Genomic DNA, 25,130 nt, shown 5'->3' on the forward strand with positions numbered 1-25,130 from the left:
TCGGCCGGCCCTGACCATATGCATATGTAGCTTCTTTGGTCAATAAAAATTCTTTTTCAAGATCCTGAGTAAAAAAACTGAAAATCGAAACAACTGATTTTAGAAATTCTTGACCAATGTTTTCGAAATCATCTTGAAATAAATTAATATCAATACTTTCAGTCGGTGGTCTTTCCATTATCGATGATGAAAAACACGAATTATAGACACAATATTGACAAACGAGAATATGCGAGAATAAGTGAAGGCATAAAGAAATAATCAGCAAAAAATGCCAAATCATTTGATACATTGACAATTTGTGATAATCACCTAGGACATTATTATTATCATCATCATCATCAAACTTATTGATCAAAAATCAATTAATCAAATAATTTGGAAAATTAAGTGGGGATCGAATTTGTTATATGCATCATTTCAATGTAAAAACCATAACGACGACAATAATGTCAACCAAAAAAAAAAAAAAAAAAAATTCTCGGAATCAAATCATGAGTGTCGCAATTGAAATGATAATTACAATTAATCAAACTCATTGAAAATCATTATCAATTTGATGGAAAAAAAATCTTTTAATAGAACAAACAGGATTTTTGCATTAGATCATGGCCAATGTATTTTTTTCCAAGAACTGGATCAACAACAATCATTGTTGATCGTTGAACCAATTGAGAAATTCAATAGATTTTGCATTGATAATTAATTTTATTAAAATTTTGGTGTAAGTAAAAAAATCAAATTAATGAAAATCAATAGGATGATTTTTCAATGAATGATCGTTGATCATAAAACCAATCAAGAAATTTTAAAGAATTTTCATTGTCACGCAAAAGACTGTCGGTGATTTTGGGCAACATTTTTTCGATGCAAAGATGAGCAAGTTTGCCATACAATTCTTTAATTTGATATTTTCTAATTAATGAATGATATTTGTTCATTGTTTGTTCATTCAGATCATTCCGTATGAATGTTTTACAATATTGCAACAATCATTGATCACGATAACAATTGGCTAGATCGATTAGTTCGGCAATGTTTTGTGGATTGATTCGAATGGTGCCATCGTGCAACATACGTAGATATGCATAGTATGTATCATAGCTATACTCATTGATCATTATCTGATTTTTTTCCTTATAGTTATTGATAACGATAATGAGATGTATAATAATAATTAATAATAATAATTTTTATTTTTAATTTGTCCCCTAGAACTAGTCAGGTACGACTAGGGGAGAGTGGATAGAAAAGTTTACAAAGAGAGAAAATAGGCAAAATGTAGAAAAGGAAAATATAAAAAGAAGAAAAGAGAAAAAAATAAAAATAAAACGCAGGTGTTATAATAATGTTTCAGAGCCTTTTGTAGATAGCTTCCATGAACTCTAGCCAGTGGGGTAATTCTTTTGGTGATATACTGAGGGATGTTAGTTCCTTGCAGCATCCTTCCTTCCATGTGTTGTTTTGAGGATTGTAGAATCTTACGTATTTTAATGGCTAGAGCATTTGATGAATCACGACACTCAATGGCTTTGATCGCAGATTGTGAATCGCTGGCTATGGTTGCACTATGCCTTTGGCTAACGACCCATTCAGCAGCAGAGAATATAGCCAGTAATTCAGCTTGGAATACGGAACAGTCATCTGCCAGTCTTAATTGAGAAGTGTGCATTACTAGGCCAATAATGAGATGTATGCGATGACGGAACAGACGCTTTGGCCACAAATATATTGATTGATTACCAGTGGATAAAATTTGAAATTAAAAAATTTAATTATACAATGATATTATTGGATCCAATGATTTGTAATACATACCGAATCATTATTCAATAAAGAATTGTTGATCAAAGAACAAATCAAGAAATTTTAAAGAATTTGCATTGTTTCGCCGAAGATTGTCGGAGGTTTTGGGCAACATTTTTTCGATGCAAAGATGAGCAAGTTTGCCGTACAATTTTTTAATTTTATATTTTTTAATTAATGGATGATATTTGTTTATTGTATTCTCATTTAGATCATTTTGTATGAATGTTTGACATTGTTTGATGAATTTTTCATCGCCATGAGAATAGGCCAGAGAAATAAATTCGGTTATGTTTTGATGATTAATACGAATTTGACCCATATGTAACATATGTAGATATTCATAGTATGCATCATAGCTATAATCACTGATCGTTACCTCTTTCTTTTCATTCCAATCACCCAAAAACTTATCATCATAAAATTTGGATACGGATTTCAAATAACATTTGGACACTTTGATACGTCTCTTCTTAATAATGAATTCTACATCATAATTGTTTGGATTATCGAATAATCGGCGAATTGATTGAATGGCTGATGTATAATTAGATTCACATAGATTAGTGACGGATGTTAGACCAAATGTGGTTTGTGATTCCAATAGCAGAGCTGATGCAGAAGCAAATGATGAATGTTGATCATACAATTTTCTAGGTGATGTCCAAGTGTCATTCATGATTTTACCCCATGCATAATAATAAATTAATCCATCATGTGCCAATGACAAGTTATGGTCTTTTGAACATGCGATTTGTTGCAAATTTTTTTCAAACGGTAGTTTTGTCAACTTTGTTGGGCCAATATCATAACCAAGACCAAGTTCACCATCATAATTAGAGCCACATCCCCAAAGCTGACCATTTTCAAGCAAGAATAATGAATGCTTCGAGCCGGCCACAATATCTTTGATTCTTGTATCGACCGAATCATCATTTGGAAAAGTAACAAGACATGGTGTGTTTCGGTCATTTTGATCACCAAGGCCTAATTGGCCAAAAAAATTATCGCCCCAGGAATAAATTTCACTGGAATTAGTCACAACAATACTATGAAATTGACCGCAAGCAATAAGTTTAACATTTTCAATACCAGTATTGATCATACTTTCACATGATGATGTTTCATTACCAGTTATTTTATCACAACAATTATCACCCATAGCGAAAACATGATCATCTTGTCGCAACATTAATAAATGATTCTTTCCACAAGCAATCATCTTGAAAAAGTCATTACCGGTGTTGATTGATCGTAATTTTTTATTCGTCTTCCAATGAGAATCATTGCTTGAGAGATACACTCGACCATCATCAGTAAGAATGGCAACAAAATCACAGCCAGAATCTACTTGAACAATTTTTATATCATTCAAAAGTGATATCCGTTGTGGTTTGGTCAATTTATTTTTCAACGATAACCATGAACATATTACCTCACCATATGCATATGTAGCTTTTTCGGTCATCAATAAAAATTGTTTTTCGTCTTCGTAAGTAAAGCTGAAAATCTGAATAATTGATTGAAGAAAATCTTGATCAATGTATTCGAGATCATCTTTGAATAACTCAATATCGATATTTTCTGTATGTGAGTTTGCCATTATCGATGAACGAAAACACTCGAATTGAAGACACAATATTGACAAATGCGATATAGTTGCGATAGAGAGAGAATATCAAATGACTGAAAGCAAATAGCCAACAACATTGAATTGAGCCAAAAAAAAAATAAAATAAAAGATTACTAATGTTGGATGAGAAAACATTATTAGTGCTGTCTTTTGTTATATTTTTGAACTTCTGAGTATTGTATGTATGTTTATTCAAGTTTTTCTCAATTTATACATATATAATAATTGTATTTGTGAATAATCCCTAATGATTTGATTTTGAACACAGATATTTTTTAAATAAACGATCGATCGTTGTCGCTTTTGCTTTTAATAACTAATAAAATAAATAAATATGCGCAATAAAAAATAACTGAAAAGCCATAACACACAACACATACGTAAGCTTTTTTTTTCTTGAAAATAAAACTGAAAAGATTAGATTTTGGCAATCAAAAATCATTTTTTTTTTATTTGTTTACGATTGATTTATTATTGGTTCCTCAAGAATAGAACAACAAAGTGAATTTTTAATTTCATGGAATGAAAAAAACAATGAATTATTTTGAAATGAATGGTCGTCGTTGATTGTAAAACCAATTGAGAAATTCAATAGAATTTTCATTGTTTTGCCGAATACTGTCGGTGATTTCGGGTAACACTTGTTCGATAGTAAGGTGAGCGAGTTTATCGTACAATTTCTTCATTTCGTATTTGTTAATTAATGAAAGATATGTGGTTATAGTTTTTGTATTCAGATCATTCCGGATGAATGTTTTACAATGTTCCATCAATTTTATATCTCCATAACACTTAGCCAGATCAACAAGTTCGGTTATGTTTAGACGATTAATATGAATTTTACCCGTATGTAACATAAGCAAGTAGGCATAATATGTTTCATACGAATAATCGTCGATGATTACTTGATCATTTTCACTCCAATTACCGGAAAACATTCGTCGATAATATTCCGATACAGATTTGAGATAACATTTACTCGCCTTAATACGTTTTTTGTCAATCAAAAATTCCACATCATAACTATCTTGATTATTGAATAATTGGAGGATTGATTTGGATTGGTACGATATCGAATCATGTGATCCGAATACATGGATTGTTGATGTGAGACCAAATGTTATTGGTGATGATAGAATCATTGTCGACGCAGAGGCAAATGATGTCGGATGATAATCCAATTTTTTAGGTGATGACCAGTGGCCATTTTTGCCCCATGCATAATACGATGATCCATCATATACCAATGAAAAGTTGTGAAATTTTGAACATACAATTTGTTGTACATTTTCAATCGGTACTTTTGTCAACTTTGATCGTTCAGAATGATAACCAAGACCAATTTGACCATTGTTACTAGAACCACACCCCCAAAGCTGACGATTTTCGAATAAAAATAATGAATGATACATGCCAGCCACAATATCTTTGATTCGTGTTGAATTATCATTTGGAAATGGAACAAGACATGGAGTGTTTCGGTTTTTTCCATCACCAAGTCCTAATTGACCATAATTATTAAGGCCCCAGGAATAAATCTCTCCATTATTTGTTATTGAAAAACTATGAAACCGTCCACAAACTATGAGCTGGACATTTTCTAGGTTATCAATATGGATCATACTTTCCAATGATGATTTTTCATTACCAGTTTTTTGACCATAACTATTATCACCCATAGCGAAAACATGACCATCTTGTCGTAGCAATAATAAATGGAACTGTCCACAAGCAATCATCTTGAAACAATCATTACCCGTGTTGATTAATTGTAATGTTTTATTCGTTTTCCATTCGCTGGCCAGGAATACTTGTCCTTGATCAGTTAGAATGGCAACAAATGTGATACCATAATCTACTTGAACAATTTTCACACCATTTAAAACTGATATCCGTTGTGGTTTGCTCATATCATGTTCCAACGATAACAATGAGCATATTTGTTTACCATATGCCCATGTAGCATCTATGGTCATCAATATAAATTCTTTTTTGTCATCGCAAATATAAAGACTGCAAATTGAAACAATTGATGGGAGATATTCTTGATCAATGTATTTAAAATCATCTTGAAATAAATCAATAATATCGATATATTCAGTCGGTGATCTTGCCATTATCGATGATGAAAAACACAATAGACACAATATTGACAAACTATATGCGAGAAATTAGTGATGGCACAAAAGAAATGATCAACAAAAAATGTCAAATCATTCGATACATTGAAAATTTGTGATAATCACTTAAGACATTATCATCATCATCAAACTTATTGATCAGCAATCAATCAATCAAATAATTTTCAAAAATTGGGTGGAGATGGAATTTGTTATATGCATCATTTCAATGTAAAAACCATAACGACGACAGTAATCTCAAAAAAAAAAAAAAATTCTCGGAATCAAATCATGATTGTCGCAATTGAAATGATAATTAAACTCATTGAAAATCATTATCAATTTGATGGGGAAAAAAATCTTTTAATAGAACAAACAGGATTTTTGCATTAGATCATGGCCAATGTATTTTTTTCCAGGAACTGGGTTATTCCGTTAAAAACAATTGTTGTTGATCGTTGAACCAATTGAGAAATTCAATAGATTTTTATTTAATTTTATTAAAATTTTTGTGTAAATAAAAAAATCAAATCAATAAATCAATCGAATGATTTGTGATTAAATTCTCGGAAAAGAATAAATCATTTTTCAATGAATGATTGTTGATCATAAAACCAAACAAGAAATTTTAAAGAATTTTCATTGTCACGCAAAAGACTGTCGGTGATTTTGGGCAACATTTTTTCAATGCAAAGATGAGCAAGTTTGTCATACAATTCTTTAATTTGATATTTTCTAATTAATGAATGATATTTGTTCATTGTTTGTTCATTCAGATCATTTCGTATGAATGTTTTACAATATTGCAACAATCGTTGATCACGATAACAATTGGCTAGATCGATTAGTTCGTCAATGTTTTGTGGATTGATTCGAATGGTACCATTGTGCAACATACGTAAATATGCATAGTATGTATCATAGCTATACTCATTGATCATTATCTGATTTTTTTCCTTCCAATTATTGGAAAACATTAACAGATAATATTCGGAAACCATTTTCAGATAACATTTCCATGCCTTTATGCTTTTCTTACGGACGATAAATTCTACATCATAATTATCTGTGTTATTGAATACATCACCGATTGAATGAATGGCCAATTTTGAATCATAAAATTTGAATACATTCGAAATTGTTGTTTGGCCAAATGTGATGGGTGATAATAGAATCATTTCTGATGCAGCTGCAAATGATTCCGGTTGACCATTCAATTTTCTAGGTGAAAGACAATGGCTATTTTTGGTATTATAACCCCATGAATAATATGATGAACCACCATCATAAGCCCATGTGGGTGTATTAAATATCGAACAAACTGCTTTTTGTACTTTTTTTTCAATCATTATTTTCATCGGTTTCGGTCGATTCTTCTGATCACCAAGACCAAGTTGGCCATCACCATTATGACCACAAGACCAAAGCTGTCCATTTTCGAATAAAAACAATGAATGTTTGTAGCCAGCCACAATATCTTTGATTCGGTGGTTATCGATTGAATTGTCAAATTTAACAAGAAATGGCATTTTTCTTTTCTTATAATCACCAACACCTAATTGACCACAATCATTTTGGCCCCAGGAATAAACTTTTTCCGTATCTGTCACAGCAAGACTATGATGTTTTCCACAAGTAATGAGCTTGATATTTTTTAAACCAATGTTGACCATAGTTTTATATGATGATTGATATTTACCAGTAAGTTGACCACAGTGATTTCGGCCCATTGCAAAAACAGTACCATCTTGTCGTAACAATAATAAATGTTTGTATCCACAAGCAATCATTTTAAATCGATCATTACCGATATTGATCAATCGACAGGTATTGTTCGTTTGCCAATTATAATCATTACTGGCCAGATACACATGACCATCATCAGTTAAAATGGTGACAAAATCCAATCCAGAATTGACTTGAATAATTTTCATATCATTTAGAATGGAAATCTTTTGTGGTCTGGTCAAATCATGTTTCAACGATAGCCATGAACATATATGTTTGCCATATGCATACGTAGCATCATTGGTCATCAATATAAATTCAATTTTGTTACCTGTTGGTTTGTAAACAATATGGGAGAAAATTGAACGAATAGTTTGAAGAAATTCACGATCAATAAATTTCAAATTATCTTGAAATAAATCAATATCAATCACATCATTGGATGATTTAGCCATTATCAATCAATGACATAGACAAATGGACACAAAAAAAACTGATCAGAAACAATTTTTTTGATCAATACAAATCATCATTTAAATATGAAACAAAAACTTACGAGAAATTATTCGAAATCTGGAAAACAATCATTATCATTTTTGGAATGTTAGTGTGGTCATATACATTATCTAATGTAACCAATGTTTTTGCCGATTGAATATCATCATCATGTTTTGATGACGTCAAGAAAAAAAACATTCCTCATCTATGAACATCATTCATTGTTTTGTTGATTTTAAAGTTATTTGATGACAACATTCCATTCGATTCAATGCTGAAATTGAATTAAATCAAAAAAAAAATTGAATTTCTGGCTAATTGGGATTTAAAAAGATCAAATATATTGATGACGATGACTGACTGATACATTTGCATTTGCATTTCACAAAATTTATTCATTTTTCCAGAAAAGATTGTTCGAAATAAAACCACTGCAAAAATTTTTCCATACAATTTTCTTTATCATCTGCTAGTAGATTATCGATAATTTTTGGCATTACATTTTCCATTGTAAGATGGCTAATTTTGTTTTGTAAACCAGCGGTACCGATTTCATATCGTTTTATTAATGGCAAATAATCTATTAATGTTTGTTCATTAAGATCAATGCCAATGAATTTTTTACATTGTTTCTGCAATCGTTCATCACAATAACAATTTGCTATATCGAATAATTCATCGATATTAGTCTGATCGATACGAATGTAGCCATCGTGTAACCAACGTAGGTAAGCATAGTAAATATCATAACTATAATCTTTGATGATTACTCGGTTATTTTCACCCCAATCACCAGAAAACATTCGACAAAAATATACTGATGCCATTTTCAGATAACATTTCCATGCACGTATACATTGTTCACCAATAATAAATTCAACATCGAAATCATCTGGATTATTGAATAATCGGCTAATTGATTGAATGGCTAATAATGGATCATTATATTCAAATACATAGATTGTTGATGTCAGGCCAAATGTTATTGGTGATGATAGAATCATGGCCGCTGCAGATGCAAATGACGCCGGTAGACCGTCCAATTTTCTCGGTGATAACCAATCTCCATTTATGGTTTTACCCCATGCATAATATGAAGATCCATCATGTGCCAATGAAAAATTGTGAAATTTTGAACATGCAATTTTTTGTACATTCTCAATTGGTATTTTTGTCAACTTTGATTGATTCTTTTTATCACCAAGACCAAGTTCACCAACACTATTAGAGCCACATCCCCAAAGCTGACCATTTTCAAGCAAGAATAATGAATGATTTGAGCCGGCCCAATATTTTTGATTTTTGTATCGATCGAATCATCATCATCATAGTCCGGAAATTTGACAAGAGCCGCCTTGTTTCGATCTCGATTATCACCTAGACCCAATTGACCACAATCATTACTACCCCAAGAATAAATTTCACCGGAATTAGTCACAACAATATTATGAAATTGACCGCAAGCAATAAGTTCAACATTCTCAATACCAGTATTGATCATAGTTCTATATGATGATGGAAAATGGCCAGTTATTTGACCAAAATGATTATCACCCATAGCGAAAATGGTTCCATCTTGTCGTAGCAATAATAAATGATCGCGTCCACAACGAATCATTTTAAAACGATCACAATTAATCACGTCATCAATTTTCCAATTATTCGAATCACTTGCCAGATAAACTTGGCCATCATCGGTCAGAATGGCAACGAAATTTTTTCCCGAATCTATTTGTGCAATTTTCATATCATCAAGGCATGATATCCGTTGTGGTTGATTTGGATCATGTTTGAATGATAAATACGAACAAATTCGTTCACCATAAGCATATGTAGCCAAATTGGTGGCGATAAGAAAATTGTCATTTTCTTCGAACAATGTGACCAATGCAATTATTGATTTTTCAACAAATTTTTTATCAATTGATTGGAAAAATGAATTTTGAAATAATTCAATTTCAATAATGTTATCCGGTGATATTGTCGTCATATTTGGATTGGCGAAAGCAGACACACACACACACACATGCACAAATAGATAATATTCCAGGATTAGTGAAAAATAAATCTGATATGCTGCAAAAAAAAAAAAAAAAAAAAAAAAACAGAAACACCCAAGCATTTGATTTACTATTAGATAATCGCCTTGTAAATTATCGGCATTTATTTTAACACTAAAACAATGTAATAACAATCAATTTGGGGTGGTAAATAAAGAGAAAAGAAAAATTTTTTGAAATCAAATATCCAATTTGGATCTGCTTCTTGCTAGTTAATTATTGATAACGATAACGATAATGTATGCAATGACGGAACAGACGCTTTGGCCACAAATATATTGATTGATTACCAATGGATAAAATTTGAAATTCTAATTATGGTAAAAATAAAAAAAAAAATTAATTATACAATGATATTATTGGATCCCGTGATTAGTAATACATACCGAATCATTATTCAATAAAGAATTGTTGATCAAAGAACAAATCAAGAAATTTTAAAGAATTTGCATTGTTTCGCCGAAGATTGTCGGAGGTTTTGGGCAACATTTTTTCGATGCAAAGATGAGCAAGTTTGCCGTACAATTTTTTAATTCGATGTTTTTAATTAATGGATGATATTTGTTTATTGTATTCTCATTTAGATCATCACTTATGAATGTTTGACATTGTTTGATAAATTTTTCATCGCCATGAGAATAGACCAGAGAAATTAATTCGGTTATGTTTTGATGATTAAAACGAATTTCACCCATATGTAACATACGTAGATATTCATAGTATGCATCATAGTTATAATCACAGATCGTTACCTCTTTCTTTTCTTTCCAATCACCCGAAAACTTATCATCATAAAATTTGGATACAGATTTCAAATAACATTTGGACACTTTTATGCGTTTCTCCTCGATAATGAATTCCACATCATAATTGTCTGGATTATCGAATAATTTACAATTTGATTGAATGGTTGATGTATGATTAGATTCACATAGATTGACGGATGTTAGACTAAATGTGGTTTGTGATTCCAATAACAGAGCTGATGCAGAAGCAAATGATGAATGTTGATCATACAATTTTCTAGGTGATGACCATTTGCCATTCTCGCTTTCTCCCCATGCATAATAATTTAATCCATCATGTGCCAATGACAAGTTTTGGTCTTTTGAACATGCGATTTGTTGCACATTTTCAAACGGTAGTTTGGTCAAAGTTGATTGTCCAATATCATAACCAAGACCAAGTTCACCATTTTCGTTGGAACCACATCCCCAAAGTTGACCATTTTCAAATAAAAATAAAGAATGATAGTTGCCAGCTACAATATCTTTGATTCGGGTTGAATCAGCATTATGAAATGGAACAAGACATGGTGTGTTACGGTTTTTTTCATCACCAAGACCTAATTGACCAAAAACATTATAGCCCCAGGAATAAATTTCACTGGAATTGGTCACAACAATACAATGAAATTGACCGCAAGCAATAAGTTTAACATTTTCAATACCAATATTGATCATACATTCACATGATGATTTAATACAAGTTATTTGATCACAACCAGTAGCGAAAACATGATCATCTTGTCGCAACATTAATAAATGATAACTTCCACAAGCAATCATCTTGAAACGGTCCTTATCAGTGTTGATTAGTCGTAATGTTTTACTCGTTTTCCATTTAGTTTCAACATGGCCGGCGAGAAATACTTGTCCTTCATCAGTTAGAATGGCAACAAAATCAGAGCCAGAATCTACTTGAACAATTTTTATATCATTCAAAAGTGATATCCATTGTGGTTTGGTCAATTTATTTTCCAACGATAACCATGAACATATTACCTCACCATATGCATATGTAGCTTTTTTGGTCATCAATAAAAATTGTTTTTCGTCTTCATAAATAAAGCTGAAAATCTGAATAATTGATTGAAGAAATTTTTGATCAATGTATTTGAGATCATCTTTGAATAACTCAATATCAATATTATCAGTTGATGAGTTTGCCATTATTGATGATCGAAAACACTCGAATTATAGAGACACAATATTGACAAAAATACGATAAAGTTGCGATAGAAAGAGAATAGCAAATGACTTAAAAAGCAAAAATAGCCAACCACATTGAATTGAACCAAAAAAAAAAAAAAAAAAAGATTACTAATGTTCTATGAAAAGAAACATTCACAAACGAAAAACATGCCACAGATGAGTTTTTCTCAATTTATATACATGTATAATAATTGTATTTGTGAATAATCCCAAATGATTTTATTTTGAACACAGATATTTTTTAAATAAACGATCGTTGTTGCTTTAACAACTAAATAAATATATATGCGCAATAAAAAATATGAAAAGCCATAACACACAACACAAATATGAACGTTTTTTTTTGAAAATAAAAGTGAAAAGATCAGATTTAGGCAATCAAAAATCATTTTTTTTATTTGTTTGCGATTGATTTATTATTGGTTCATCAAGAATAAAGTAAAAAAAGTAAATTTTCTTTTTTAGTTTTATGGAATGAAAAAAACAATGAATTATTTTGAATGAGTAGTTGAATGATTGTACCAATTGAGAAATTCAATAGAATTTTCATTGTTTTTCCGAATATTGTCGGTAACTTTCGGTAACACTTGTTCGATAGCAATTTGGCTTAGTTTATCGTACAATTCCTTCATTTCGTATTTGATAATTAATGGAAGATATGTGGTCATAGTTTGTTCATCCAAATCATTCCATATGAATGTTTTACAATGTTTCATCAATTTTATATCACCATAACAGTTGGCCAGATCAACAAGCTCGGTTATGTTTTGATGATTAATATGGATTTCACTAGTATGTAACATAAGCAAGTAGGCATAATATGTTTCATACGAATAATCATTGATGGTTACTTGGTCATTTTCACTCCAATTACCAGAAAACATTCGACGATAATATTCAGATGCAGATTTGAGACAGCATTTAAGCGCCTTAATACATTTTTTGTCAATTAAAAATTCCACATCATAATTATCTTGATTATCGAATAATTGAGTGATTAATTTGAATTGATACGATTTGGAATCATGTGATCCGAATACATGGATCGTTGATGTGAGACCAAATGTTATTGGTGATGATAGAACCCTTGTCGACGCAGAAGCAAATGATGTCGGATGATAATCCAATTTTTTAGGTGATGACCAGTTTTCAATTTCGCCCCATGCATAATACGATGATCCATCATATGCCAATGAAAAATTGTGAAATGTTGAACATGCAATTTGTTGTACATTTTCAATCGGTATTTTCGTCAACTTTGATCGATTTTTACCACCAAAACCAAGTTCACCATGATAATTACGACCACATCCACAAAGCTGACCATTTTCGAATAAAAATAAAGAATGATACTGGCCAGCCGCAATATCTTTGATTCGTATTGAATTATCATTTAGAAATGTAACAAGACATGGGGTGTTTCGACTGTTTTCATCACCAAGACCTAATTCACCATGATGATTAGTGCCCCAGGAATAAATTTCTCCATTATTAGTTAATGATAAATTATGAAACAATCCACAAGCTATGAGCTTGACATTTTTTAGGTTATCAATGTGGATCATAATTTCATATGACGATTTTTCATTGCCAGTTATTTGACCAAGTCTATTAGAACCCATAGCGAAAACGTGACCATCTTCTCGTAGCAATAATAAATGCTCACCTCCACAAGCAATCATCTTGAAACGGTCATTATAGTTGGAAATCAATCGTAATGATTTATTCGTTTTCCATTCAGATGTTTCATTCGCTTTCCATCCAACATTGTTAGCTACGAATACTTGACCTTCATGAGTTAGAATGGCAACAAAATCGAAGCCAGAATCTACTTGAACAATTTTCTTATAATTTAAACGAGATATCCGTTGTGGTTTGTCATAATCATGTGTCAACGATAAACATGAGCATATTACTACACCATATGCATATGTAGCGTCTTTGGTCATCAATAAAAATTGTTTTAGTTCACCGAAGTAAAAGCTGAAAATCGAAACAACTGATTGGAGGAATTCTTGATCGATGTATTGGAAATCATTTTGAAATAACTCAATATCGATATTTTCAGTCTGTGATCTTGCCATTGTTGATGATAAAAAACACTCGAATTACAAAGACACGACATTGACAAATAGAGAGAGAATAGCAAATGACTGAAAACAAATAGACAACCACATTGAATTGAGCCAAAAAAAATAAAAGATTACTAATGCTGGATGTGAAACATTATTAGTGCCGTCTTTTGTTATATTTTTGAACTTCTAAGTATTGTATGTTTATTCAAGTTTTTCTCAATTTATACATATAATAATTGTATTTGTGAATGATCCCTAATGATATTGAACACATTTTTTAAATAAACGATCGTTGTTGCTTTAACAACTAGAAATAAATATGCGCAATAAAAAATATAATGGAAAGCCATAACACGCAGCACACATACGTACGTTTTTTTTTTTTTTAAATAAAAGTGAAAAGATTAGATTTTGGCAATCAAAAATCATTTTTTTTATTTGTTTGCGATTGATTTATTATTGATTCATCAAGAATAGTGTAAAAAAGTAAATTTTCATTTTTAGTTTCTTGGAATCAGAAAACAATGAATTATTTTGAAATGAGTGGTCGTCGTTGATTGTAAAACCAATTGAGAAATTCAATAGAATTTTCATTGTTTTGCCTAATACTGTCGGCGATTTCGGGTAACACTTGTTCGATAGTAATATGACTTAGCTTATCGTACAATTCCTTCATTTCGTGTTTGTTAATTAATGAAAGATATGTGGTCATAGTTTGTTCATCCAAATCATTCCGTATGAATGTTTCACAATATTTCATCAAACTTTCATCACCATAACAATTGGCCAGATCAACAAGTTCGGTTATGTTTTGACGGTTAATATGAATTTTACCCGTATGTAACATAAGCAAGTAGGCATAATATGTTTCATATGAATAATCGTCGATGGTTACTTGATTATTTTCACTCCAATTACCGGAAAACATTCGTCGATAATATTCCGATACAGATTTTAGATAACATTTGCATGCCTTGATACGTTTTCTGTAAATTAAAAATTCCACATCATAACTATCTTGATTATCGAATAATTGGAGGATTGATTTGTACGATATCGAATCATGTGATCCGAATACATGGATTGTTGATGTGAGACCAAATGTGAGTGGTGATGATAGAATCATTGTCGACGCAGAAGCGAATGATGTCGGATGATAATTCAATTTTTTAGGTGATGACCAGTTGCCATTTTTGCCCCATGCATAATACGATAATCCATCATATGCCAATGAAAAGTTGTGAAATTTTGAACATGCAATTTGTTGTACATTTTCAATCGGTATTTTTGTCAACTTTGATCGTTTAAAATGATAACCAAGACCAATTTCACCATTGTTATTAGAACCACACCCCCAAAGCTGACCATTTTCGAATAAAAATAATGAATGATTCATGCCAGCCACAATATCTTTGATTCGTGTTGAATCACCATTTGGAAATGGAATAAGACATGGGGTGTTTCGGTTTTTTTCATCCCCAAGACCTAATTGACCAAATTCATTAAGGCCCCAGGAATAAATCTCTCCATTATTGGTTATTGATAAACTTTGAAACCGTCCACAAACTATGAGCTCGACATTTTCTAGGTTATCAATGTGGATCATACTTTCATATGATGATTTTTCATTACCAGTTATTTGACCATAACTATTATAACCCATAGCGAAAACATGACCATCTTGTCGTAGCAATAATAAATGCCACTGTCCACAAGCAATCATCTTGAAACAAATATTACCCTTGTTGATTAATCGTAATGTTTCATTCGTATTCCATTCAGATTTAACATCGCTGGCCAGGAATACTTGTCCTTCATCAGTTAGAATGGCAACAAAATGACGTCCATAATCTACTTGAACAATTTTCTTATAATTTAAACGTGATATCCGTTGTGGTTTGCTATAAATATGTTTCAACGATAACCATGAGCATATTTGTTTACCATATGCATATGTTGCATCTTTGGTCATCAATAAAAATTGTTTTTGCTCATCGAAGGTAAAGCTGAAAATCGAAACAACTGATTGGAGAAATTCTTGACCAATTTTTTTAAAATCATCTTGAAATAAATCAATATTGATATTTTCAGTCGGTGATCTTGCCATTATCGATGATCAATACACACGAATTAGAGAGACACAATATTGACAAACTATATGAGAGAATTAGTGAAGGTGGAAAAGAAATGATTCGAGGGGATGATTTGATGATTGCTTGTGTGGCATGGACTTTTATATGATTTTTCCAACTGTCCAACTGCCAATCGGTTTGACCACGCCACTTGTCACATAGACCATGTGTTCGAGTGATCTTTCTCTACTCATATTTACCACCGTCCTTGATCGAAAGTGGTGGACGAGTCCAAAGTTTTTCTCGGGCCCAAAAATAAGTCCCTGACTCATGGCCACGTTTTTTCCACGCTGGTTTTTGCCATTCCAATTCTTCGCTTCCTTGTCAATTCAAAAAAAATTAAATCGATATCCATCTTAGGACATCACATGTATATCGAATAGCTATTTCTTACATAGAAATTCATAATGTTAATATACGACTGTTAAGGAAACGGAACAGCCATCTTTTTCGATTTTTTGGTGGTTTTTATGTTGGGAAACCATTTTGCACCACTTTGATTTTCATCAAAACCTCAGAAAAAGAGAGAAAAATGGAATAGTTTTTTTTTGGAAAAAAACGCCAATTTTTGTATACCTCTTCGCTGTAAGGACTGACAATTTTTTGTCCTTTGACCTTTAGAGACTCGAGGTATCAAGCTCATATGACATTATTCTTGTACCTTGTGGTGCGACAGATAATTGTTCAAAGTTTTACAAAAATATTTCAAATGACGACTGTTTTGGAGCCATTTGAAGAAAAGCGTCGAATACTAAGTTGATTATCATTATCGATGGCCAATTGATGATGAATTTAATTATGAAAATTGATTGTTTTTTTCATTGTTATCCATATGGATGGCAATGGTAAAGCGAAAAAAATAAGCTAAGCAAGTCATATGAATTGTTTTGATTTATTGATAAAAATTGGAAAAGAAAAATGATAAAGTAAATTTTTGATTTAATTTTTTTTGAAACAATGGAATTATTATCTAATAAATGATTTTTGATGGTAAAACCTATCAAATCCAGAAAGTTTAAAGAATTTTTATTTTTTTTGATGAAGATTGTTGGGGATTTTTGTCCAGATAAGCAATCTTGTCATACAATTCCTTTATTTCGTATTTGATAATTAATGTACGATATGTGGGCATAGTTTGTTTATTTAGATCATCCTGTATGAATGTTTCACAATAATTCATCAATCTTTCATCACCATAACAATTGGCCAGATCAATAAGTTCGGCTATGTTTTGACGATAAATATAAATTTTACGAGTATGTAACATACGTAGATATGCATAGTATGTTTCATACGAATAATCGTCGATGGTTACTTGATTTTTTTCACTCCAATCACCGGAAAACATTCGACGATAATATTCCGATACAGATTTGAGAAAACATTTACATGCCTTGATACGTTTTTTGTTAATTATAAATTCCACTTCATAACTATCTAGATTATCTAATAATTGGATGATTGATTTGCCTTGGAAAAATTTTGAATCAGAAGATTCAAATTTATAGATAATTGATGTGAAACCAAATGCGAAGGGTGTAAGACATATCATTAACGATGCATTAACAAATGATGTCGGATGACCATTCAATTTTTTAGGTGATGGCCATTCGCCATATTTGGTTTTGCCCCATGCGTAGTACGATAATCCATCATATGCCAATGAAAAGTGGTAGAATTTTGAATATACAATTTGTTGTACATTTTCAATCGGTATTTTTGTTAACGTTGATCGTTTAAAATAATCACCAAGGCCAAGTTCACCATATTTATTAGCACCACATCCCCAAAGTTGACCATTTTCGAATAAAAATAATGAATGTTTTAATCCAGCCACAATATCTTTGATTTGTGTTGAATCAACATTAGGAAATGGAACAAGACATGGTGTGTTTCGGTTGTCTTCATCACCAAGACCTAATTGACCAAAATCATTAATGCCCCAGGAATAAATTTCTCCTTTATTAGTTATTGATATATTATGAAGATATGCACAAACTATGAGCTCGACATTTTCAAGGTTATCAATGTGGATCATACTTTCAAATGATGATTTTTCATTACCAGTTATTTGACCATAACTATTATCACCCATAGCGAAAACATGACCATCTTGTCGTAACAATAATAAATGCTGCCATCCACAAGCAATCATCTTGAAACAATCATTACCGGTGTTGATTAATCGTAATGTTTTATTCGTTTCCCATTTAGATTTAACATTGCTGGCTAGGAATACTTGTCCTTCATCAGTTAGAATGACAACAAAATCAGAGCCAGAATCTACTTGAACAATTTTTATGTCATTCAAAAGTGATATCCGTTGTGGTTTGGTCAATTTATTTTCCAACGATAACCATGAGCATATTATTCGGCCATATGCATATGTAGCTTCTCTGGTCATCAATAAAAATTGTTTTTGGTAAATTAAGGAAAAGCTGAAAAACGAAATGACTGATTGGAGAAATTCTTGATCAATGTAATCGAAATCATATTCAGATAAATAATAGATAGCCATTGATCTTTTCATATTTCTGATTTTATTATGCAATACCTGCATTTCGTATTTGTTTATTAATGTACGATATGTGGGAATAGTTTGTTCATTCAGATCATTCCATATGAATGTTTGACAATATTTCATCAAAGTTTCATCACCATAACAATTGGCCAGATCAACAAGTTCGGTTAAGTTTTGATGATTAATATGAATTTCACCCGTATGTAACATACGTAGATATGCATAATATGTTTCATATTGATAATCGTTGATGTTAACTAGATCATTTTCACACCAATTTCCAGAAAACATTCGACAATAATATTCCGATACAGATTTTAGATAACATTTGCATGCCTTTATACGTTTTTTGTCAATTATAAATTCCACATCATAATTATCTTGATTATCGAATAATTTGCATTGGTACGATATTGAATAATGTGATTCGAATACACGGATTGTTGATGTGAGGCCAAATGTGTGTGGTGATGATCGAATCATTGCCGATGCGGCTGAAAATGATGTCGGATGACCACCCAATTTTTTAGGTGACCGCCAGTAGCCATATTTGGTTTCTCCCCATGCATAATACGATGATCCATCATATGCCAATAAAAATCCGGGGAATCTTGAACATACAATTTGTTGGACATTTTCAATCGGTATTTTTGTCAACTTTGATAGTTTAATATCATGGTTAAGACCAAGTATATGAAGGTCTGGTTTAATATCATCACCAAGACCAAGTTCAGCATAGTTATTAGAACCACAGCCCCAAAGCTGACCATTTTCGAATAAAAATAACGAAGAATGGTCGCCAGTAACAATATCTTTGATGCGGTTTGAATCACTATTTGGAATTGGAACAAGACTTGGGGTGTTTCTTCTGTTTTCATCACCAAGACCTAATTGACCATAATCATTAAGGCCCCAGGAATAAATTTCTCCATTATTAGTTATTGACAAATTAAAAAAATATCCACAAACTATGAGCTTGACATTTTCTAGGTTATCAATGTGGATCATGCTTTCATATGATTTTATGTAACCATTTATTTGACCATTTCTATTATCACCCATAGCGAAAACATGACCATCTTGTCGTAGCAATAATAAATGCTGCCATCCACAAGCAATCATCTTGAAACAATCATTACCGGTGTTGATTAATCGTAATGTTTTATTCGTTTCCCATTTAGATTCAACATTGCTGGCTAGGAATACTTGTCCTTCATCAGTTAGAATGACAAAAAAATCAAAGCCAGAATCTGACTGAACAATTTTCTTATTATCAAGAGGAGATATCCGTTGTGGTTTGGTCATATCATGTTCCAACGATAACCATGGGCATATTACTGTGCCATATGCATATGTAGCTTCTCTGGTCATCAATAAAAATTGTTTTTCACAGTATAGTAAAGCAATAAAGTTGAAAATCGAAATGACTGATTGGCGAAATTCTCGATGGATGTTTTTGAAATCATTTTGAAATAACTCAATATCGATATTATCAATCGGTAATCTTGCCATTATCGATGATGAAAAACACACGAATTATAAACACAATGTTGACAAACTATATGATACACAGAGAAAAAAATAGCCTGGTGTGTACACTACTAAATCGTAGTGGAGTGGCGAAACTACCAAATCAGCTAGTACACTACCAAATCAGCTAGTACACTACCAAAATCGATAGTACACTACCAAAATCGATTGTACACTACTAAAATCGATAGTACACTACCAAAATCGATAGTACACTACCAAATCGAATAGTACACTACCAAATCGAATAGTACACTACCAAATCAGCTAGTACACTACTTTGATTTTTGACCTCTCCCCCTTTTTAACCCTTTCGACCTCCTCTTCATTATTTGTATTGAATTTAAATTTTATTGCAAAATTAAATGAATAATAAATGAAGTATATATTATTTTTAAAAACAAAATATCATGATAATGCACAAATTGTATTATGCTGATCCAAAATCCAACATTTTATGGTATGAATTTTTGTTGTCCAATAGAAAAGATATATTGTTCCGTTCTCCAAGTTCTAAATGTTTTCAACACAATGTCCGAGTTTACAAATCCCAAAAATATGTTAATATGGCAATTCGAATCATATCAGCGGCATTGAGAGATTTGACTACATGGCATTATACTAAATAATTGAAAAGGATTAGTTGTAACCGTGGATTTTCAATTCAATTACATACCTGTTTGTTTTTTTTTAAATAAACTTTATTTACCCCTATATCTTAACAAAAAAAAGGAATAAAAAAAAAAAAAAAAAAAAAAAAAAAAAAAAAAAAAAAAAAAAAAAAAAAAAAAAAAAAAAAAAAAAAAAAAAAAAAAAAATAAACAACAACAATTACAATAAGTTAAAAATATTAGAAAAAAATATAAATAAAAATACCTGTGTTTGTATCGATGATTCAAACGTGATTTGATTTCTTTATTTACCCCTATACATATCAGTGTTTGTATGAAAGATATTCTTATTCTATTTTCGGTTAACGAGAAAAACTACAGTCATTTCAAGATAATGGTTTTGATTGAAATTCAGAGGTTCCAGTTTTAGATTTCAAGATCGATGGCTAAAAATTAAAAACAATTAGTTATGGGTTTTGTTAATCGATTCTAGTATATACAAGTAATTATATCGGAGATATTTACTAATTGTTTATCGTCGAATGCTTATAGAATGTATCTGGTTAACTTTCAAGCTTATTCGTGGGTCAAAAACAAAACTTTGTCTGGTTCTCTTTAATTGAAATTTGGCCAATATTGAATTCGATTTAAGACCAGAATAATAAACTGAAAGATATTTGTCGTTAGCATTAATCAATTCAGATACATACCATTATTCATATCAAAAGTCTTTGTCTTCATACTCTTGGATTTAATGGGACAAAAGTCACGTCTTTAGTTTCAACATATATGAACTCAAAAACGATAAAATATTCATTTCGTTTTTAGGAAACCAGAACTTGTTCAAATATTTTATCTTTTTACAAAAAATAATATTAACCTACGTATATTAGAGATTAGAGATATTTGTAAAAATATTAATTGATTTTTTAATAAATAAATGAATAAATGCCCCAATATTTTACAATATGTTCAATAACAACAAAACATTGTTACATATTTGCTCCAAAAATCAATCAGCTACTTACTATTTACCATGGCAAAAAAATAGAAAAAATATCAAAGTTAAACATTTCGAACATGAAAAAATTCAATGTTGAAATTTTTTGAAACAGAGTATGATGATTGGGCATTTTTATAGTTGTTGCAATTATAAGTCAATACATGTATGAAATATATTTAATGCCGTTCATAGACAATGTTATAATGTTGTAATTTTTTAAATTGTTGTAAACTACTTTCAAAAATGATAGTGTACACTACCTAGTTGAGGTCGTGTACACTACCTAGCTGAGGTCGTGTACACTACCTAGCTGAGGTCGTGTACACTACCTAGCTGAGGTCGTGTACACTACCTAGTTGTTAAGTACTTATTCATTTGGTAGTGTGCACTACCATTTGCACACTACCTAATTGTTAAGTACTTATTCATTTGGTAGTGTGCACTACCATTTGCACACTACCAACTAGTAATGTACACTACCTAATTGTTAAGTACTTATTCATTTGGTAGTGTGCACTACCATTTGTACACTACCAAATCGAATAGTACACTACCTAATTGTTAAGTACTTATACATTTGGTAGTGTGCACTACCATTTGTACACTACCAAATCGAATAGTACACTACCTGCTTTTTTCTCTGTGTAGGATTAAGTGAAGGTAGAAAAGAAATGATCAACAATTGCGTGACGTCATATAGTATTCTTGGTGGACGAAGTTAACGCACGCGTATTCACACAACACAGATTTAAAAATACAAAATAAAAATAAAGTTTTAATTTACCACCTGTATTATAAAAATAAAAATACAGGTGGTAAATTAAAACGGCAACCCAGCAAAAATGATTCGAGATGATTATTTGATGATTGCTTGTGTGACATGGACTTTTATATGATTTTTCCAACCGTCAAACTGCCAATCGGTTTGACCACGCCACTTGTCACGTAGACCATGTGTTTGGATGATTGTTTTGCTACTAATATTTACCACCGTCCTTGATCGAAAGTGGTGGACGAGTCCAAAATTTTTATCGGGCCCTGAAAATCAGTCTGTGACACATGGCCACGTTTTTTCCACGCTGGTTTTTGCCATTCCAATTTTTCGCATTCCTGCCAATTCAGGAGAGAAAAAAAGAATTAAATAGCATAGGAACCAAATTTTTGTGACATTCGTTCGAAAATGTTATACACAAAAACGACAGTACTTTTCTTTACCTTCTAATAAATTCGAGAAATTACTGACAACAGAAAAGAAATGAATTAACAAAATTGAAAATAGCGAATGACTGAAAATAGCCAATCAAAGATCATTTTTAAACATTTTTTTTATTTGTTTGCGATTGATTTATTATTGGTTCATCAAGAATAAAGTAAAAAAAGTAAATTTAGTTTCATGGAATCAAAAAACAATGAATTATTTTGGAATGAATGGTCGTCGTTGATTGTAAAACCAATCGAGAAATTCAATAGAATTTTCATTGTTTTGCAAAATACTGTCGGTAACTTTCGGTAACACTTGTTCGATAGTAATATGACTTAGTTTATCGTACAATTCCTTAATTTCGTATTTGATAACTAATGGAAGATATGTAGGCATAGTTTGTTCGTCCAAATCATCCCGTATGAATGTTTTACAATGTTTCATCAACCTTTTATCAATATAACAAGTGGCCAAATCGATGAGTTGAGTGATCCTATTTTGATTGATTCCAATGCAGCCATAGTGTAACATACGTAGATATGCATAGTATGTTTCATAGGAATAATCACGGATTTCTACTTCAACTTTTTCTTTCCAAGCACCAGAAAACATTAGACAATAATAATCGGATACTGATTTAAGATAACATTTACATGCCAATATACGTCTATCGCCGATTACGAATTTGACATCATAATTATCAGGATTATTAAATAGTCGAATGATTGATTTGGTTGATATTGGTTCTTGAAATTGGAATACTTTTATTTTTGATGTTAGTCCAAATGTTATTGGCGATTCTAGTATCATTGCTGATGCAGCTGAAAATGATGCCGGTTGACCATCCAATTTTCTTGACGATAACCAATTGCCATATTTGGTACTACCCCATGCATAATACGATGATCCATCATGTGCCAATGAAAATAAATGGAATTTTGAACATGCAATTTTTTGTACATTTTCAATGGGTATTTTTGTCAAATTTGATCGATTATTTTTATCACCAAGACCAAGTTCACCATCCCTATTTGAACCAAATCCCCAAAGCTGACCATTTTCGAATAAAAATATTGAATGATAGTTGCCAGCCACAATATCTTTAATTCGGATATCGATTAAATCATCATTTGGAAATGAAACAAGACATGGGGTGTTTCGGTTTCTTTCATCACCAAGACCTAATTGACCACAACTATTAAGGCCCCAGGAATAAATTTCTCCTTTATTAGTTATAGAAAAATTATGATCAAATCCACAAGATATTAGCTCGACATTTTCTAGGTAATCAATGAAGATCATACTTTCATATGATGATCTTTTATTACCCGTTATTTGACCATAACTATTATCACCCAGAGCGAAAACATGACCATCTTGTCGTAATAATAATAAATGCGACCATCCACTAGCAATCATCTTGACACAATCATTATCAGTGGAGATCAATCGTAATGTTTCATTTGTTTCCCATTTAGATTTAACATCGCTGGCTATGAATACTTGTCCATCATCAGTTAGAATGGCAACAAAATTATAACCATAATCTGCTTGAACAATTTTCACACCATTTAAAAGTGATATCCGTTGTGGTATGCTCATATCATGTTCCAATGATAACCATGAGCATATTTCTTCACCATATGCATATGTAGCATCTTTGGTCATCAATAAAAATTGTTTTTCAAGATTCTTTTCTACTAAAGTAAAAAAACTACGAATCGAAACAACTGATTGGAGAAATTCTTGATCAATGTATTCGAGATCATCTTGAAATAACTCAATATCGATTTTTTCAGGCGGTGGTCTTGCCATTATCGATGATCGAAAACACACGAATTATAGACACAATATTGACAAACGAGAATATGTGAGAATTAGTGACGGTAGAAAATAAATGATGAACAAAAAATGCCAAGGCGTTTTACATACATTGACAATTTGTGATAATCACCAAGGACATTATCATCATCATTAAAACTATTAAAATATTTGAAATTGCTACATACATCATTTCAATGTAAAAACCATAACGACGACAATAATCGCGACAAAAAAAAAGTTATCGGAATCAAATCACGATTGTCGCAATTGAAATAATAATTATACTCATCTGTAATCATTAACAATTTGATGGAACAAAAATCTTTTAATGGAACAAACAGGATTTTCGAATTAGATCATGTATGTATTGTTTTACAAGAAATGAATTGATGAA

The 25,130-nt window shown here is 31.3% G+C and overlaps 8 protein-coding genes and 1 long non-coding RNA gene across 10 annotated transcripts; all 9 read right to left on the reverse strand.

Moving 5' to 3' along the window:
- Positions 1-992: 992 nt before the first annotated feature.
- On the reverse strand, positions 993-3,409 carry LOC142597670 (RCC1 and BTB domain-containing protein 1-like). Its single transcript, XM_075732700.1, has 3 exons — positions 2,041-3,409; positions 1,419-1,623; positions 993-1,104 (listed from the first exon to the last, which is right to left on the reverse strand). The coding sequence occupies exons 1-3, from the start codon at positions 3,407-3,409 to the stop codon at positions 993-995; spliced, it is 1,686 nt and encodes a 561-aa protein (XP_075588815.1).
- Positions 3,410-3,877: 468 nt separating this feature from the next.
- LOC142597652 (RCC1 and BTB domain-containing protein 2-like) lies at positions 3,878-5,595 on the reverse strand. Its single transcript, XM_075732590.1, has one exon. It carries the CDS (start codon positions 5,554-5,556, stop codon positions 3,979-3,981), a length of 1,578 nt encoding a protein of 525 aa, XP_075588705.1. The 5' UTR covers positions 5,557-5,595; the 3' UTR covers positions 3,878-3,978.
- A 439-nt stretch (positions 5,596-6,034) lies between these two features.
- LOC142597300 (RCC1 and BTB domain-containing protein 1-like) lies at positions 6,035-8,134 on the reverse strand. 2 transcript variants are annotated; one of them, XM_075732589.1, is made up of 2 exons: positions 7,844-8,134; positions 6,035-7,618 (listed from the first exon to the last, which is right to left on the reverse strand). In XM_075732589.1, exon 2 carries the CDS (start codon positions 7,593-7,595, stop codon positions 6,141-6,143), a length of 1,455 nt encoding a protein of 484 aa, XP_075588704.1. In that variant the 5' UTR covers positions 7,596-7,618; positions 7,844-8,134; the 3' UTR covers positions 6,035-6,140. The 2 variants fall into 2 exon arrangements, with proteins under 2 accessions (XP_075588704.1, XP_075588703.1); XM_075732588.1 differs by having other exon boundaries at positions 6,035-7,780.
- Positions 8,135-8,159: 25 nt separating this feature from the next.
- Positions 8,160-9,834, reverse strand: LOC124496458 (RCC1 and BTB domain-containing protein 2). Its single transcript, XM_047059978.2, is given in 2 exon segments — positions 8,160-9,070; positions 9,073-9,834. Coding segments are annotated over 2 exon segments (1,593 nt in total). The 5' UTR covers positions 9,776-9,834; the 3' UTR covers positions 8,160-8,180.
- Positions 9,835-10,004: 170 nt separating this feature from the next.
- On the reverse strand, positions 10,005-11,797 carry LOC124496467 (RCC1 and BTB domain-containing protein 2). The gene is made up of 3 exons (XM_075732701.1): positions 11,311-11,797; positions 10,232-11,190; positions 10,005-10,156 (listed from the first exon to the last, which is right to left on the reverse strand). Exons 1-2 carry the CDS (start codon positions 11,795-11,797, stop codon positions 10,283-10,285), a joined length of 1,395 nt encoding a protein of 464 aa, XP_075588816.1. The 3' UTR covers positions 10,005-10,156; positions 10,232-10,282.
- Positions 11,798-12,330: 533 nt separating this feature from the next.
- On the reverse strand, positions 12,331-13,923 carry LOC142597671 (RCC1 and BTB domain-containing protein 2-like). The gene is made up of 2 exons (XM_075732702.1): positions 12,880-13,923; positions 12,331-12,768 (listed from the first exon to the last, which is right to left on the reverse strand). The coding sequence occupies exons 1-2, from the start codon at positions 13,921-13,923 to the stop codon at positions 12,331-12,333; spliced, it is 1,482 nt and encodes a 493-aa protein (XP_075588817.1).
- Positions 13,924-14,443: 520 nt separating this feature from the next.
- LOC142597672 (RCC1 and BTB domain-containing protein 2-like) lies at positions 14,444-15,886 on the reverse strand. The gene has a single exon (XM_075732703.1). The coding sequence runs from the start codon at positions 15,884-15,886 to the stop codon at positions 14,444-14,446; it is 1,443 nt and encodes a 480-aa protein (XP_075588818.1).
- A 4,562-nt stretch (positions 15,887-20,448) lies between these two features.
- On the reverse strand, positions 20,449-22,284 carry LOC142597655 (uncharacterized). Its single transcript, XR_012832325.1, has 5 exons — positions 21,737-22,284; positions 21,234-21,588; positions 20,974-21,154; positions 20,774-20,814; positions 20,449-20,718 (listed from the first exon to the last, which is right to left on the reverse strand). It is a non-coding gene; the product is annotated as an uncharacterized LOC142597655 (long non-coding RNA).
- A 734-nt stretch (positions 22,285-23,018) lies between these two features.
- LOC142597654 (RCC1 and BTB domain-containing protein 2-like) lies at positions 23,019-24,230 on the reverse strand. Its single transcript, XM_075732594.1, has one exon. The coding sequence runs from the start codon at positions 24,212-24,214 to the stop codon at positions 23,126-23,128; it is 1,089 nt and encodes a 362-aa protein (XP_075588709.1). The 5' UTR covers positions 24,215-24,230; the 3' UTR covers positions 23,019-23,125.
- Between the last annotated feature and the right edge of the window lie 900 nt (positions 24,231-25,130).

This window comes from Dermatophagoides farinae, chromosome 7 (genome assembly GCF_024713945.1).
Source record: "Dermatophagoides farinae isolate YC_2012a chromosome 7, ASM2471394v1, whole genome shotgun sequence".
In the NCBI taxonomy this organism is placed as follows: Eukaryota; Metazoa; Arthropoda; class Arachnida; order Sarcoptiformes; family Pyroglyphidae; genus Dermatophagoides; species Dermatophagoides farinae.

Excerpts from the sequence above, each read along its gene's own strand:
- LOC142597670 (XM_075732700.1), bottom strand. The coding sequence starts at position 3,409 with ATGGCAAACTCACATACAGAAAATATCGATATTGAGTTATTCAAAGAT. Across the intron at positions 1,624-2,040 it reads TGAAAAATTCATCAAACAAT|CTGAATTACTGGCTATATTC; the intron begins GTCAAACATTCA and ends CCGTATTCCAAG. Across the intron at positions 1,105-1,418 it reads CAAGGAACTAACATCCCTCA|CTATGATACATACTATGCAT; the intron begins GTATATCACCAA and ends CAATGAGTATAG.
- LOC142597652 (XM_075732590.1), bottom strand. The coding sequence starts at position 5,556 with ATGGCAAGATCACCGACTGAATATATCGATATTATTGATTTATTTCAA.
- LOC142597300 (XM_075732588.1), bottom strand. The coding sequence starts at position 7,742 with ATGGCTAAATCATCCAATGATGTGATTGATATTGATTTATTTCAAGAT.
- LOC124496467 (XM_075732701.1), bottom strand. The coding sequence starts at position 11,797 with ATGGCAAACTCATCAACTGATAATATTGATATTGAGTTATTCAAAGAT. Across the intron at positions 11,191-11,310 it reads TATTAAATCATCATGTGAAT|GTCTTGGTGATGAAAAAAAC; the intron begins GTATGATCAATA and ends TTGGTCAATTAG.
- LOC142597671 (XM_075732702.1), bottom strand. The coding sequence starts at position 13,923 with ATGGCAAGATCACAGACTGAAAATATCGATATTGAGTTATTTCAAAAT. Across the intron at positions 12,769-12,879 it reads GTCTCACATCAACGATCCAT|GCGCTTAAATGCTGTCTCAA; the intron begins GTATTCGGATCA and ends AAATGTATTAAG.
- LOC142597672 (XM_075732703.1), bottom strand. The coding sequence starts at position 15,886 with ATGACCAAAGATGCAACATATGCATATGGTAAACAAATATGCTCATGG.
- LOC142597654 (XM_075732594.1), bottom strand. The coding sequence starts at position 24,214 with ATGATCTTCATTGATTACCTAGAAAATGTCGAGCTAATATCTTGTGGA.